The 16,348-nt window shown below is 40.0% G+C and overlaps 1 protein-coding gene across 18 annotated transcripts in view; it reads right to left on the bottom strand.

The window, feature by feature from the left end:
* RIMS2 (regulating synaptic membrane exocytosis 2) overlaps positions 1-16,348 on the bottom strand; it is a 370,897-nt gene that overhangs the window by 269,149 nt on the left and 85,400 nt on the right. For all 18 annotated transcript variants that reach the window (XM_081873920.1, XM_081873930.1, XM_081873931.1 and 15 more), the window contains one exon: positions 8,242-8,510. In XM_081873920.1, coding sequence (XP_081730046.1) covers positions 8,242-8,510 — 269 coding nt within the window. The remainder of the gene's footprint in view (positions 1-8,241; positions 8,511-16,348) is intronic.

A 16,348-nucleotide genomic window follows, 5' to 3' on the forward strand; every position in this document is an offset into this window, starting at 1 on the left:
CAGTTATTCAATCTGTTAAGGTCATCTTCAATTACAATTCTGTTCTCAGTAGCAACTGGCTGCCCCTCCCAGTTTGGTGTCATCTGAGAATCTGATGAGCTTCCTCTTAATATCTTCCTCCAAATCATTTATAAAGGTGTTGAACAACAGGTCTAGGACGGAACCCTGTGGCACCCCACTTGTCACTTTTTTCCAGGATGACATCTGTTCCACAAGGCTCTGAGATTACATCCGCAAGCTCCTTTAGTACCCTTGGGTTCAGGTCATCAGGCCCTGGAGATCTGAATCCATTATAAATTGCTCGATGTTCCATGGCCACCTCTGTTCCTATATTGGGCTGCAGCTCCCTCCTTGCATTGTTTATTCTGTTATCACCAAGTTGGGCACTACTTTCCTTTTGGCTCAAGACAGAGGCAAAAGTAGGTGTTGAGCAGTATAAAGACTTATTGGAAAACAAAACTCCAAGGTGGCTCTCACCTCTGGAGGCTAAGGCCCGAAAAAGACCCAATATGGAGGCCAAATGGCCAAAATATTGGGAATTATTAGAAAAAGATGGAGACAATTGGAAATTGCAGAGTTTGGAGAAAATGAAGGATAAGGTGCGAGACTGGTTACATTATGCTCAGATTAAAGAAGTTTTTAAAAATGACAAAAGGTTAGGGTTCCAGGTGGAGAAATCGAAGTTAGAAACAGAATTGTTAGAACCCAAAACCAAGGTACTATCTAGAATGTATAACTTGCTGCTAAAATGGAACACACAAGACGAAATGGTTAAATCGGCTATGATAAAATGGGCACAGGATATTGGGCATAACATTATGTTTGAGGACTGGGAAAGGTTGTGGACCACTGGGTTGAACTTCACTGCATGTAATGCTCTGAAGGAAAATGTTATGAAAATGATATATAGATGGTACATGACCCCAGTTAAACTTGCCAAAATATACCATTCGTCTGACAATAAATGTTGGAAATGTAAAGAAAATGAAGGAACATTCTTCCACCTCTGGTGGACATGCCCTAAGGTGAAGGCCTTCTGGGAAATGATATACAATGAGCTGAAAAAGGTATTTAAGTATACCTTCACTAAGAAACCAGAGGCCTTCCTTCTGGGTATTGTCGGCCAGAAGGTGTTAAAGAAGGATCGAACATTTTTCATGTATGCAACAACGGCAGCAAGGATTCTCATCGCAAAAAATTGGAAAACTCAAGATTTACCCACACTGGAAGAGTGGCAGATGCAGCTGATGGACTATATGCAACTGGCCGAGATGACTGGCAGAATCCGAGATCTGGGAGAAGAAAAGATGGAGGAAGACTGGGAGAAATTCAAGATGTATCTACAAAAACATTGTAATTTGTTTGAATGTTAAGAAGGATGCTAGATTATAAAAAACTGGCCACCACTAAACTAGATTTAAATTTGATGATAAGTGAGACTAAAGAAAATATAAAAATTTTATTGGAAAAAGTGTTAAATCATATTGGAATGTGTGGACATGAGATTGTAAACAAGTTGATAATTTGTTCGGAAAAATTTTTTTTAATGATGTAAATGGGAGAGGGGGACGTGAGGGAGTCCAAAGAAGTGAAGAATTTGTTGTTATAAAAGTAAGATTGTTTTATGTGTGCATTTATATTTAAAAAAAATAAAAATAAAAAATAAAAAAAAAAAGTAGGTGTTGAGCAGTTCTGCCTTCTGACGTGTCACCCAATAGCATTTCTCCATTTTCTCCACACAAGGGACCTACTACTTGCTTGTTCTTCCCCTTGCTTCAAACATATCCAAAGAAACCTATTATTATTATTATTATTATTATTATTATTATTATTATTATTATTATTATCCTTTCTTGCAAGCCTGAATTCATTCTGAGCTTTGACCTGCCTGACCTTCTCTGTGCAACTGTTGGCTACTTGTGTATACTCTTCCTTTGCAATTTCTTCTTTCTTCCATTTCTTATACATTCCCTGCTTAAATCTCAGCTCCTCTGTAAGCTCCTTTCGTAGCCACAGTAGTTTCTTTAGGCTGACTCTTGTGTTGACATCCTCTGGACCTCTTATGGAGGAGGCACATGAAAAAGGGCCTCAGGTGATGATCTTGGGATCATGGAACAGAACTTTCTCACCCACCCCTTCCCTCTGCAGTCTCCTAGGCTTACTGAAAAGCTAGGGAGTCCATTGTAAAGGCATAGGATATAATGTGAGGGGCATCAGATGAAAGGGAGAGTTGGTTAACTCTCTCCGCCCCCCCCCCCAGGTGAATGAAGGAGCAACTTCTAGTGCAATGCTATGCATGTCCACTCAGAATCAAATCCCACTGAATTTACAAGGCTTAGTCCCAGGCGTATATACAACTGCAGCTTTCAAATCCAAGCCAATTAATTTATTATCTAAGTAGGATGAATTCATAAAATTACTTGCAAGTCATACTCACTTCCAGCAATAATCATCACATTAGCACATAGGTGGAATATGAAAACAGCATTTCCCCTTAAAACAATTAAGATTCAGAAGTACTCTGCAACTTTCAAATCTTTCTGGTGTCTAGAACAAAGCAGTGTTTGTTTTGTACATGCTGAGTATGGAATCAGTACCTGCTGCTTGGCTACTGTAGCATGTAACTGCATTCAGGAAGGACACCTGTAGCACCATAGAGAATGAAAAGGGTCAATTGCCAAAATCTTTGCCTGGGAAAGGTTCCTTTGCATCATATTCTGGGTGCAATAATATCTATTCATGTTATTTCATATTCTAATGATTGGGATGTTGTGACCTCGATTCGTAAGTCAAACTGTTTAGGCAGTAGTCAATCTGCAAATGGTGCAATTGTGATACATCTTTGTATATTGCACTGCCAGAGTGATATTTAAGATAAGATATATTTCTCCCAACATAATTTTCAAAGCAACAAAAGTAGTTCTGACAGTACTCAGAAACAGATATTTTTATTTCTCATTAATTTAAAACAACTAGACTTAGGATAAATTTATATATGCATTTTCATATGTGACGTGTATAACCTGCAAGTGTGGAGCATCACTTACCAGATGACAAAGCAAGTTTTGATGTTGTCCAGTATCACACGTTATTTTTCAAAGAGTGATTTCACACATTCTTTTTGAAAAAACTGCATGTTGTGTGGTAATATATGGGTGAATCTTTGCACAGTGTGGTACAACACAGTTTTTAATATCAATGATCCTGCTATGATGGATATATTGTACTGTAATGCCTTAAAAATAATGGAGCAGGAAGAAACTGCAGATGGTAGTGACAAAGAAACCAAGTGAGACTCTTGCTTGGCTGTGGTTCTTTGCAGGACATGCCAAAAACTCCATTCATTAACACGTTCCCCCAGGCAGGGAGAGCAGTTTGCAATCAAACTGTTCCATAGTGGGATCCACAAGTCAATCCCCCACCGTCATCCGTTAAGGAGAAGGCTCTTGGAAGGTGAGGGGTGCGAGTTCTGCCTAGTTCAGACATAAAACTAAACTATAAATGCCTAGCTTAACTCTGGTTTGTTTGTATGTCCAAACTTGATCAGGCTCATTAATTATAGGTTGTTTGGGACCCACATATCACAGTTCAAAGTTAGTTTGTGAATCTCAGCTACTCACAACATCCAAACCCAATATTTTGGTTTTATCTTAGTTTGTTGTGTCATTCTGCTCCTTCAAGCCTCTCATATCCACCCATTCATTGACACACTTCCTCTTAAAACCTGTTTCTGTAACAATGTACCACCCCCCCCTTTATACCATATGAACCCAAGTTATTGTTAACATGTGTTCTGTAAATGTTAGTACTGAAAATAAAAAAACCGTGCCTTTACTGAAAGAGTGGCCCCAGTCATGGGGAGGGTTGGAAGGAAAGGATTAACGAAGATGGCCAGTTTCAATGAAAGTACCTTGAAACAGGATACAGCAGGGGGGGCCCTTCAGATGTTGAAGAAATAAAGAACTACATAACGTTGTAGGCTGAAGGCAGCCCTGTATCAGGACGTTTTTAATGTTTGATATTTTATTATGTTTTATATATGCTGTAAGCAGCACAGAGTGGCTGGGGAAACCCAGCAAGATGGGCGGGGTATAAATAATAAAATTATTACTATTATTATTATTTGCTCAAGTGTGTGCCAAGAATCCCCAACAATTTCCACAGAGGAAAGCATTTGTTCCTTGCTGCTTTTCTGTAGCCCACTAATAGTGATAATAGTAAGGAAACAGTGGTGCTGTGCCAATCCTCAGGCACCACAAAAACCTTCAATGTAACAGCTAGATAGTCACAAGGCGAGGAGAGAAAATTAACAAATATTGTTTGAATGTCTGTGAGTGGGATCGTAGTTTATTCAATCAGCCATATTTTAAAACAAATTATTTCTTTAGATAGTTGATTTGTTATTATGTTGTGCTTTTTGCTGTTGTTGGTTTTGTCTACCTATCTTTAGGTTCTCGGCTGAAGGCCTAGTTGCTTCATTCTTGTTGACTTTCAGTATTTGTGATGGTTCTGTATTGTATACTATTATTTCATGGAAACTTTTACTTTTAAAGGTGGCACATAAATATTTTAATTGATAATAATAAATGAACTATGGCTTATAGTTACATCCAAACTAAGCCTTGGCTTCATATAATGAAAAGTCCATGTATGTGAAACCATGTCGATAAACATTCAAAAAGAAAAATATCAGGGATAATATTCCAGTGGTACCTTGGTTTTCATACAGCTTAGTTCTCGAACAACTTGGAACCTGAACGCTGCAAACCCGGAAGTAAGTGTTCTGGTTTGCGAACTTTTTTCGGAGCTGAACATGCTCCATTTTGAGTGTTACGCTTCTGATTTGAGTGCCACACTTCCATTTTGAGTGCAATGTTTCCATTCTGAGTGCCACACTTCCATTCTGAGTGCCATGCTGAGGTCTATCTGTTTTTGCTATTTATTTTGTGTTTTTGTTTTTGCGGCTTTTTTGTTTTTGTGACTGTGTGGAACCCAGTTCAGCTACTGATTGATTGATTGATTGATTGATTGTGTGACTGTTGAAATGGATAAAAGCTAGAAAGCCAAGAGAACCATTAACAGAACAACAGTAGAGGTAAATTGTTAAGTTGCTGTTTTAGGGGTTGTTTTTGAAAGTCTAGAATGGATTAATCCATTTTGCATTACTTTCTATGGGAAAGTGTGCCTTGGTTTTGGAACAGACTTCTGGAACAGTTTAAGTATGAGAACCAACGTACCACTGTATAGGAAATATTGGTACCTAGACAGCATCTTAAAAAACAGAGACATCACCTTGCTGACAAAGGTCCATATAGTTAAAGCTATGGTTTTCCCAGTAGTGATGTATGGAAATGGGAGCTGGACCATAAAGAAGGCTGATCGCCAAAGAATTGATGCTTTTGAATTATGGTGCTGGAGGAGACTCTTGAGAGTCCCATGGACTGCAAGAAGATCAAACCTATCCCATTCTGAAGGAAATCAGCTCCGAGTGCTCACTGGAAGGACAGATCGTGAAGCTGAGGCTCCAATACTTTGGCCACCTCATGAGAAGAAAAGACTCCCTGGAAAAGACTCTGATGTTGGGAAAGATTGAGGGCACAAGGAGAAGGGGACGACAGAGGACGAGATGGTTGGACATTGTTATCGAAGCTACCAACATGAGTCTGACCAAACTGTGGGAAACAGTGGAAGACAGGAGTACCTGGCGTGCTCTGGTTCATGGGGTCACAAAGAGTCAGACACGACTAAATAACAAAAATTTTACATTACAAAAGATCCTGAACTTTCCCCCATCATTTAAGTATCCAATGTGATATCCTCTAGATTGTGTTTGTTGGACTACAGCTTCCATCACTCACAGCCAGTATTGCCAATTGTTAGAGAATATAGATGTGAAGAGATTGGGTTATTTTTCTGCAAATTTGTAAGCCATGGTCAGTTTCAAATAGCTTTCCATTCTCATATTTATAATAATATTTGTATACCACCCTCTCATAAAAAGTATCAAAGCACTGTAGCAATATAATAAGAAAATCATTAAAAGCAGTAAGGAGCAAGCATTCAAAATTTTAAACTGCATAGGCTTGTCATCATAAAAAAAAGTTTTCAGAGACACCCAAAAATCAGAAGCAAGGACACCTGTCAAATCTCTGCTGGAAGATTGTTTCACAGACTAGCAACACTAAATGCCATGAAGCTCATTGGGTGACCTTGGGCTAGTGACTGCCTCTCTACCTAACCTACCTCACAGGGTTGTTGTGGGGGTTGAATGGGGAGGGGCTGAACCACCCACACCCCCTTGGAGAAAAGGTGGAATATGAATGCAATATTTAAATAAATAAACACAAGGGACAACTAAAAGCACTAGGAAGTTAAGAAAAGTGGCTTAAAATCAGACTTTAATAATCTGGTTAATTAGATAATAATTACTTGAATACATATTGCCTGTAGAATTAGTTAATCCATTATCTAAATGTACTGGTTTATAATTTAAGGTTTTACTGATGTTGACCTTCCAGTCTAAAATAATCTCAATCCATTTTCCCATGTCACTCTCAGAGTGGTCACTTGATGACTACTGTAACAAAGTAGAACCAAGCTGTAATTGTTAACAACTGTGTCTGTACAGAGGCATATTGAGATTTGTACCCAAGAGTATTAGGAAGGTCTTAAGCAAACATTGTTGGTTTCTCCCCACAACAGTTCTGTGGTCTCAGTCTCCCTACAATAGTTGAGACAAAGCACTTAGAATTATACACTTGACAGCTCTGCAGTCTCTCTTGTAAAAATGAAGAGCCCACAAGATTCCATCTTCTGTACATATTTAAGAAAAATATTAGCTATGAATAGTATTGTGCTATCACCCTTTAACAATGAATTCAGCTGCCAGACACCATGTTGTGTCTCTCAAGACAACGAATATAATTAAGGAGCACTTGTAGTCAATCAGTATTTGACCTGCCAATTTAAAATGGAGCAAAGGACAATGAGCAAAGAAGCAGTTCAATCTGGTAGGTTCTAGTAAGAAAGCTTGATTTGCTTACATTTTTCAAGAAATCTATTTCATGACAATCACAGTTAAAAAGGAACAAAAAAATTATCTAAGGCCACAATCCAAACCCCATTTATTCCAATGAATTCAACAGGACTTAAGTCAAAGTAAACATAGTTAGAATTGTGTTAATAGCCAATCCAGATTTGAAAGGCTAGTAAGAGTTTGTTATTTTAAAGATAAAGTATTTAATTTAATCAAAGCTAAAAGAATAGTCAGCATTATTTATAAACTAGATGTAGAGCATGAGATAGTTCATATAGCCTACAGATGCCTATTTGAAGTCCAGAGAATTCAAATGACCATTCTTAAAGTTAAATTCTTTACATGTCTAGTCAAAAGTCCCACTGCGTTCAATGGGGCATACTCTCAAGGAAGTGGATACAGAATTTCAACACTATTATGCCATCAACTTAGTAGCGAATGAATAGCACTGACCACAATGGGACTCATTTCTGAGTAAACATGCATAGGATTCTGCTGCAAGTCATTATATCAGCATAGGTAAATTTGTAAATGAACTAGAAACAGTAGTACAGTTCAAGAAACAATGAGAAAATTCACTAGGCTTTTCAACTTGTATGATTCCTAGACACATATACCAATATTTTAATAGGGCTTAGAGGTATTTTCCACCAGTGTGAAATATATTAATTTAAGAAGAAGAACACTAAGAAATAAGTGCAGAACATTCATAAACTACAGTTTGATGAAAAAATAATTTAAACTGTACCCAACTAAAATATGCAGATTAGCAGTCCCCTTTGAGCAGTTAATGTATTTCTGATTTAGGCCTCAGATGTATAAAATCCATTCTCTCAGCACATACACATATGTAGAAAGAGAGATAAATCTCTGACACTTTGAACTAGTGAAAATTCCAATTTTTATGCATCTTTTATCTAATTTATGCTGCAGAATTAATGGCCTAACTTTGGGCTTTTTTCATTCCACAAAGGCAAAATGCAGTCCTTCCTAATTTACAGAAAAGTGTATGCTCACTTACAGAATCATCCCAATATAAATGGTAAGGAAATAATAATGTAGACCTTGCATACTTCTGAAAATAAATGCTTCTTTATATTCTGCTTAGACGAAACTTATTAAACATGAAAAAGAAATGCAAAGATAATATGACTCATAAACATATGACAACTCCTTTTTTGAAGTATAATGAGCCAATTCCTTACCTGTCTGCCGTGTCACCTGCTACCTTCCCTCCTGAGCCGTTTATGGAGTCTTGCCTTGTGAGCCCTTGAGATCGACCTCGTTCCAACCCTGATATGGATTGCTCATGCAGCTTTGCTTTTTTCTCCTGAGGTGCTTCTTCGTTACGCAGCCCTCTAAAAACTTCTTGATCAGGCTTCTGTGGTGTATTTGTTCCACTATTATAAAACCAGGCTCCGGATTTTGTGAGGATTTCTTGTTGTTTTCGGCACGAGTTACATACCCACATTACCTATATATAAAGTAAGAGAGGAAATGTGTATTAGTTTCCCAGAAGGTGGAAAACAAAGGCTATTTCACACCAAATATCTGCCAAATATAGTCCTAGTTATCCAGAAACAGCCTCTTAAACACCACTTCCTCATAATAGTCATTACAATCTTAACAAAAATATATAGGAAAATAATTTAACCCAGAAGTTTTGCAGTGTGTTTAATCATATTTTAGATCACACACAGGTGCTTCTTAGTCCATCAATAAAATAACAAGTGTTTTTACAACAGTGCAATTCCATGCATGCTCACTAAGTAGAAACATGCTATTTTCTATTTCTTTCTCAGAACTGGCACTCTGCCTAACCTTAATGGCTCACAACATAGTATCCCACTGATCAGACAAGCAGCAGGCCTGGGGTAGGCGGGGCTCCAGTGCCCTTTTCATCACTCTCAGCTGTTCCCCAATTAGCTGAACAGCACAAGGGGAAATGTAGGCCACTATTAAGCGTTGGAAAAAACTTAATAGCAGCATGGAGCCAATCATCATGGGAATCACAGGGGAGAGAAGCTTTAGCCAGCTGAGGAAGAGTTAACCAGCAGGGGGGAAAGGGCTGGGAAGTATATAGTGTGAAGTGAATGTGTACACACTCTCTCTCTCTCTCTCTCTCTCTCTCTCTCTCTCTCTCTCTCTCTCTCTCTCACACACACACACACACACACACACACACAAACAAACACAAACAGACTCCACTGAGAGATGGTAGACTCTCCTTCCTTGGATATTTTTAAGCAGAGGATGGGTGGCCTTCTGTCATGTATGAGCTAGTTGAGATTCCTGCATTGCAGGGGGTTGGACTTGACGACCCTGAGGGTCCCTTCCAACTCTATAATTCTATTATTCAAGACACACACAGTTGGGAGGGGGAATTCTAACCAGCAAAGTCAGAAGGAAATGAAACGCAGGAAGTATTTATGGTCACTCTTAATAACCTAATCATCACAGTCTGTACTTTCTGGGTTTCATTTCCTTCTGACAGTTTGTAATTCCACCCTCGACTGTGTGTGTTTGAGTTACACACCTGTAACTCAAAGTAATACTTCTGATGCAACTGATATACTGTAGTCTATGAAAGTTGATACTATAATAAAGTTGTTAGGGTGTTTCCAGGTTGGAATGGCATATCACAAATGGGTCATTGACAACGGGGCCTGGCATTTTGATGCCAAAAACATTGTGTGGACACTGAAGCCAGTAGGAGAACACTTCAATCTTCCAGGACATTCAATACAGGCTCTCAAAGCAGCTGTCTCATTACAAAAGAATTTCAGAAACAGACTTGAAAGAGAAGTTGCTGAATTACAACTTATTACTAAAACTGAAGCTACCAGCATGAGTCTGACCAAACTGTGGGAACAAAACAAATTCCTTCCAGTAGCACCTTAAAGACCAACTAAGTCAGTTCTTGGTATGAGCTTTCGTGTGCATGCACACTTCTTCAGATACACTGAAGTGTATCTGAAGAAGTGTGCATGCACACAAAAGCTCATACCAAGAACTGACTTAGTTGGTCTTTAAGGTGCTACTGGAAGGAATTTGTTTTGTTTTGACTATGGCAGACCAACACGGCTACCTATCTGTAACTCAAACTGTGGGAGGCAGTGGAAGACAGGAGTGCCTGGCGTGCTCTGGTCCATGGGGTCACGAAGAGTCGGACACGACTAAATGACTAAACAACAACAACACTAAAACTGAAAACTATGGAGAGACCTGGTCTGAATAGAGATATTGGATTCTTGTCTCATTACATATGCTAAAGCTATTTTTGGTCATCTGCATACTATCACTTGTCTTTTCCTGTAGGACTAATTACAGTCATTAACAGTCATCATAAGAAGAGTTTGGATTTGGAATTGATAACAGTCATTATGAGTTTGACCAAGCTGCGGGAGGCAATGGAAGACAGGAATGGGGTCACGAAGAGTCGGACACAACTAAACAACAACAATAGTCGTCAACAGGTTTACCACACCCATTGAGTCAATCACCCATCTCCTACTACCCTTCTGAGGAAAACCCCACCCCACCCTCCCACTATATATAAGGGTCTGGTGACTTCTGTTTCAGTGTATCTGAAGAAGTGTGCATGCACACGAAAGCTTATACCCAGAACAAACTTAGTTGATCTCTAAGGTGCGACTGGACAATTTTTTAATTTTTTTCCAACAAGATTCTCTGTTGTTTTTTCTGCAGTAGATTAATGCAGCTAATGCCTCTGGAAATCCATATGTACATTCATGCAGTCTTTACCTCCTGATATTGAACGGTAATGGATAATGTGTTTTATTGGATAATCCTATATGTTCTATTGGATTTTTTAAAACAACAGCAACATAGGAATTTGTGAATGTATGCTGTACATTAAATGTTCATTAAATGTTTGGAAGCACTACAGGCAACTAGAGCATACTTCTACAGTCCCACTATGCAATTTGTTCATACACTTTGTCAAGCATGGGCATAGGCCCAGATTTTCTCTATTCCTTCTGTGAGGCATTAATGTTTATCTCACATACCCACATGATGCTGCAAAGCACACTATAGCCACATTTTTACTTTGTATAAACCCTCCCACAAATCCATCCAGCACTAGTGGAAGAATGGTGAGCTCTACATAATATAGGTGAGTTTTGGAATGGATGTATAGTTGTGCAGCTTGCTTTTATTTTTTGCCCTTTTTTGCTTTTTTTTAGTGGAGGGAGAATAAATGCAAACTCTAAGAGCTGGAAAAAGTTAGACACACAAATTTTATGTCTTGACTGAACAGCATCACTTACACCTGTGAATATGCTTTTCAATTTCACTTCTATCAAAAGCAGGGAAACAAAACCAACAGGACTCTTCAACAGTATTGTGAGAGTGAAAAAATGAAAGAGATGTCAAATGAAACAAACAAAATGTGTGAAATAGAGAACAATTTTTAAAAGGAAAGTTAAGTCCCACTGTTGTTCATCTGTTTTTTAAATATGAAGTTGTTTAAAATAAGGTAGATAAGCAATTGCATGCTGGAGCTACACAGCATACAAAGAAGAACCAGGGAACTAAAGAACACCTGGTGATTCATGGAGGACAATCTTACTTGGCCATGAGCGATCGCGAAAGAAGAAGAAGATTATAGATCCATTTCAACATGCTTCAACTTGACTTCAGGTTCAACTGTTTAGTTAGCATCCATCTCGAGAGAGAGACAATGGAAGAGTGTGCCATTGGGGATAAAAGCAAACTGCTGGAGAGTTGCAGTGCCTACTAAGATTGTAGACCTGGAATAGATACTGGGGCAGATGAAGGCATCCAGTTTTGCTGTTACAAATGCACCATGGCTTTTCTTCTCCCTGCACTTCTCTCAGTGGTCATTTCTTTTCTGGTCACTGCTGTGGACCCACAATCTGACTGTGTCTCCAGGCACTGTGGCCACCTGCAAGGATTCCCATACAGCAGGGTTAATGTTGCCAACCTTCATGTCACGTTAGCAGACATCTTTATAAAACATAGTTGGTCTGCTAATCTTTGGGGATCCTGCCATTTTCCATTTTGTGCAAACATGCTGGGGATGTGGGCTTGGGAGAACACATCTTTGTTTGGAATTCTGTCCTGCCATGTGATGCCCCAAATCTTCCTGATGCAGCACATGTGGAAAGCATTGAGGCGTTGGTTCTGGTAGGTGTAAGTTGCCCACGACTCACTTCCATAAAGCAGCATGCTCAACATGCAAGCCTGGTAGACCTTCATCTTGGTATTGATAGTTAGCATCACATTCTCCCATACCTTTTGGGAGAGGTGAGCCATTGCCGTAGCTGCCTTACCAATATGCTTGTCTAACTTAGTGTCAACAGAAAGGTTGCTGGTTATGGTGGAACCCGGGTAGACAAACTGTCCACCATCTCAAGCTTGTGGTCACCACTGCTGATGTGTAGAGTGCTGATGACATCCTGACCCAGGATGTTGGTCTTCATTAAGCTGGTGGTAAGGCCAGACTCCCTGCAGGCTTGGGTAAAATGAGTCTCTGAGTCTCTGTAGAGCTTCCTCCGAGTGCATTGTCAAGGCTGTGTTATCTGCAAATAACATTTCTTGGATAAGGACCTGCAGCACTTGTGTAGCAGTTAGAACAGACCCCGTCGGTCCTTGAATGAAAGTACATACTGTCTTCAGTCAAACTGGAGGCATATGAGAGCAACAGGGAGAAGAATGTGCCAAAGAGAGTTGGGGTGAGAACACAGCCCTGTTTCAAAGTGCTCTTTATAGAGAAGGTGCCTGAGAACGATGCTTACTTTCAGAGTCAGACACCTATGTGGAATGGCGCACTTCATGCACCACAAGCCAGCATGGGACGTGGAGGCAAGGTGTTTTCCCAGGCTGCTGCGACACCAGAAACTGGCCTCTCGCCAGCCTGGGAAGTGGGTGCAAGCCTGCCCAACATTTGGCCAATCATGGGTGGGTAGGCTACAGGACTCTGCCCAGGGGCAAGCAGGAATGAGGCAAAAGGCTTCACTGGTCCACTGCTGGGATATTTAAACCCAGGCTGCCTCCACCACCTTGTCCAGTGATAAATTAACTTGTGAAGATTTTTTTGTGAAAGGAAGTCTATATATAATATAAAGAAATAAATGAATGGATAAAACACACAAAATTGTATGGAAAGAAAATTATTGTTGTTCATGTTATACATTTGCTGCCTTAAATTTAATTATGTTATAACTTTTTGTATTAAAGCAAAAAAAAAACCTGATTAAATTATAGTGCATCTATAAATTTTAAAGAACCTATAATGTGTCTGTTTTAAAAAGCAAATACCTCATGCATGCATACATTTTGAAGCACTAAAATGTTATAGTAAAGAGAGGAAGCTATTCATGGCACAGGCTGGTGCACCACCTTGTGCCCAGTACTGGTATTGCTTTGTTCCTGGAGAATGCAGAAAGCCAGTTTCAATTCTTCCTTCATGACACACTTCCACGGCCTTCTCTTGCAGTGTTGGGAACAAGGATCCATGACACAAGACATGTATGACTCCAGCATTGTGACCTTCTACAAGAACAAAGGTGACCACCAAGATTGCAACAACAACGGTGGGATCTCCCTGTTGAGTACTGTAGGGAAAGCCTTTGCCAGTGTAGTTTTCAACAGATTATAGCCACTTGCTGACAGGGTCTATCTCGAGTCACAATGCAGCTCTAGAGCTCAGAGGTCAACAGTCAACATGATATTCTCACTGCACCAGCTGCAGGAAAAATGTTGAGAAGAGAGACACCCCTTGTTCGTTGCCTTCATAGACCTGACGAAGGCCTTTGACCTCATCAGCTGAAAAGGATTATTTACAATGCTCAAGAAGACAGGGTGTCCACTTAAGCTTCACAAGGTGATTGTGTCCTTCCACAAGAACATGTGCAACACCATCTAACATGATGGCTAATCCTCAGACACCTTCCCTATAAAGAGCGGTGTGGAAAGGAACTGTGTTCCTGCTCCAACCCTCTTTGGCATGTTTTTCCCCCTGATGCTCTCATATGCTTTCAGCTCAACTGAAAAATGTGTGGACATCCATACAAGGAGCAACAGGAGTCTGCTCAACCTGGTACATCTCTGTGCCAAGACAAAAGTCCAATGGGTCCTTATCCAAGAGATGTTGTTTGCAGATGACACAGCCTTGACAGTGCCCTCTGAGGAAGCTCTACAGAGACTCACTGATCATTTTGCCCAAGTCTGCAGGGAGTTTGGCCTTATTATCAGTATGACAAAGACCAACATCTTGGGTCAGGACAGTGCAAATACCCCCCCACACACACACACACACTTGAGGTGGTAGACAATTTTGTCTACCTGGCTTCCACCATAACCAGCAATTTCTCCATCAACACTGAGCTGGGTAAGCGTATTGTCAAGGCAGCTAGGACAATAGCTTGCCTCTCAAAAAGGGTATGGGAAAATGTGATGCTAACAACCAATACCAATATGAAGGTGTACCACACTTGCATGTTGAGCATGCTGCTTTATGGAAGTGAGTTGTAAATTACAACCCAAGGAAGCGACACCACATGCACTGCATCAGGAGGATTTTGGGTATCACATGGCAGGACAGAATTCCAAACAAAGATGTGCTCTCCCAAGCCCACATTCCAACATGTTTGCACTCCTGTCTCAGTGATGTCCACACTGGCTTGGTCACATCCACATATAAGATGGCAGGATCACCACGGATGTGTTCTATGGCTTCTGGCACCAGGCTAATTGGTAGATCAACTCTGTGTTACAAAGATATCTGCAAATATGAAGGCTGGCAACATTAACCTTGCCACGTGGGAATCCCTTGCAGATGACCACAGTGCCTGGAGACAGGCTGTCAAGTCATGTATCCATAGCAGTGACCAGAGGAGAAATGACCACTGGGAGGATCACAGAGAGAATAAATGCCATGGTGCATCTGCAACAGCACAACTGGATGCCTTCTTCTGCCCCAGCTGCAGTCAAACATGCCTCTCCCACATCGGTCTCTACAGTCACAGCAGACGCTGCAACTTTCCAGCAGCTTGACCTCACCCCCAAGGCCCACTCCTCCATTATCTCCCAAGACAGACAGATGCCAACAATGCCTGGCATTATTTTTTTATTAAAAAAGCCACCCATTTATCAATTTTAATATACAATTTTCCATAAATACATTTGTTAAATTTTCTTTTCAGTGGATGTAAGATTGAAGCAAAGCTCCATCACTACTTTAAATTCACTTGGAGGATCTCAGTAAAGATGCAGGCAAGACTGAAGTTAAAATCAAGGAACAAGTAGTTTGTACAGTATAGATGTACAGTATACTGAATTCAAATATTATATGTTGGAGATTGTGGGCAGGATTCACCTATTGATCACTGTCAGCAGAAGCTCTGAGGAAGAATTTCTGCTTATTCAAGACTTTTCCATTTCTCTCCCTACTGTGCCCCCTGCAGCCCCCCAAAATAGCTCTGGGGTAGCCAGGAGAACCCACAGAACAGTGTGCTGGGGAAGAAGGAGGATTGTTCTGTCTGACAATCTGAAATGGAAAAATTGGAAGAGTGTGACATTGAATTACACCCTATACTGCATATTGGTGATGAGGTCTAAAATTGGCTATGACTATACATGATTTTTAAAAAATTATCTGTAGAAATAATTCATAATACAAATAAGGATCTTTACTGATAAACTAGTGCACATGGGAGGAGAGAAGGCTTATGCAGCCATGGATGGTTGTCTGAATGTAGTTAGAATGTTGAATTTAATGGACCTTTGATCTCATTCAGGAAGGCAATTTTTAGGTTATTATGAAGAGTGTCCAGTGATAACTACAGTTTATGCTCTATTACTATTTTACTCCAAAGAAAAAAGGGAGGGATTATGGGGGTGGCTACACTATATGTGAGGCACCAATGTTCCCAAATAGAATAATGACCTTTGCAAATGATAACAGGATACAAAGAAACATTATGTGATCTTTAAAATTCTCTGTTCACCTTTCCATGATCAAAGCGATTAAACAAAGGTTGCAAGTTTTAATCAGATTATTCAAATATTAAATGATTCAACTATCCAGTGAAGTAATGGAGGGGCTACACTCCCCTTTAAGGATCTAATGTGCATATTAATATACTATTAGATTTTACTTTGGATACCCAGATAGCCTCTAAGGAATACAGCATCCAGGTTGGATTACTGTAATGCATTGCATGTGGGACTGCCCTTGTTGATCATTTGGAAACTGGCTGCAATTCAAGCCACAGGCCTTCGCTCTATATTAGAGGGGCTGGCTGAGCCCGCCCTCTGGTGGCC

This window comes from Podarcis erhardii (genome assembly GCF_964252035.2).
Source record: "Podarcis erhardii genome assembly, chromosome: 8".
NCBI lineage: Eukaryota > Metazoa > Chordata > Lepidosauria > Squamata > Lacertidae > Podarcis > Podarcis erhardii.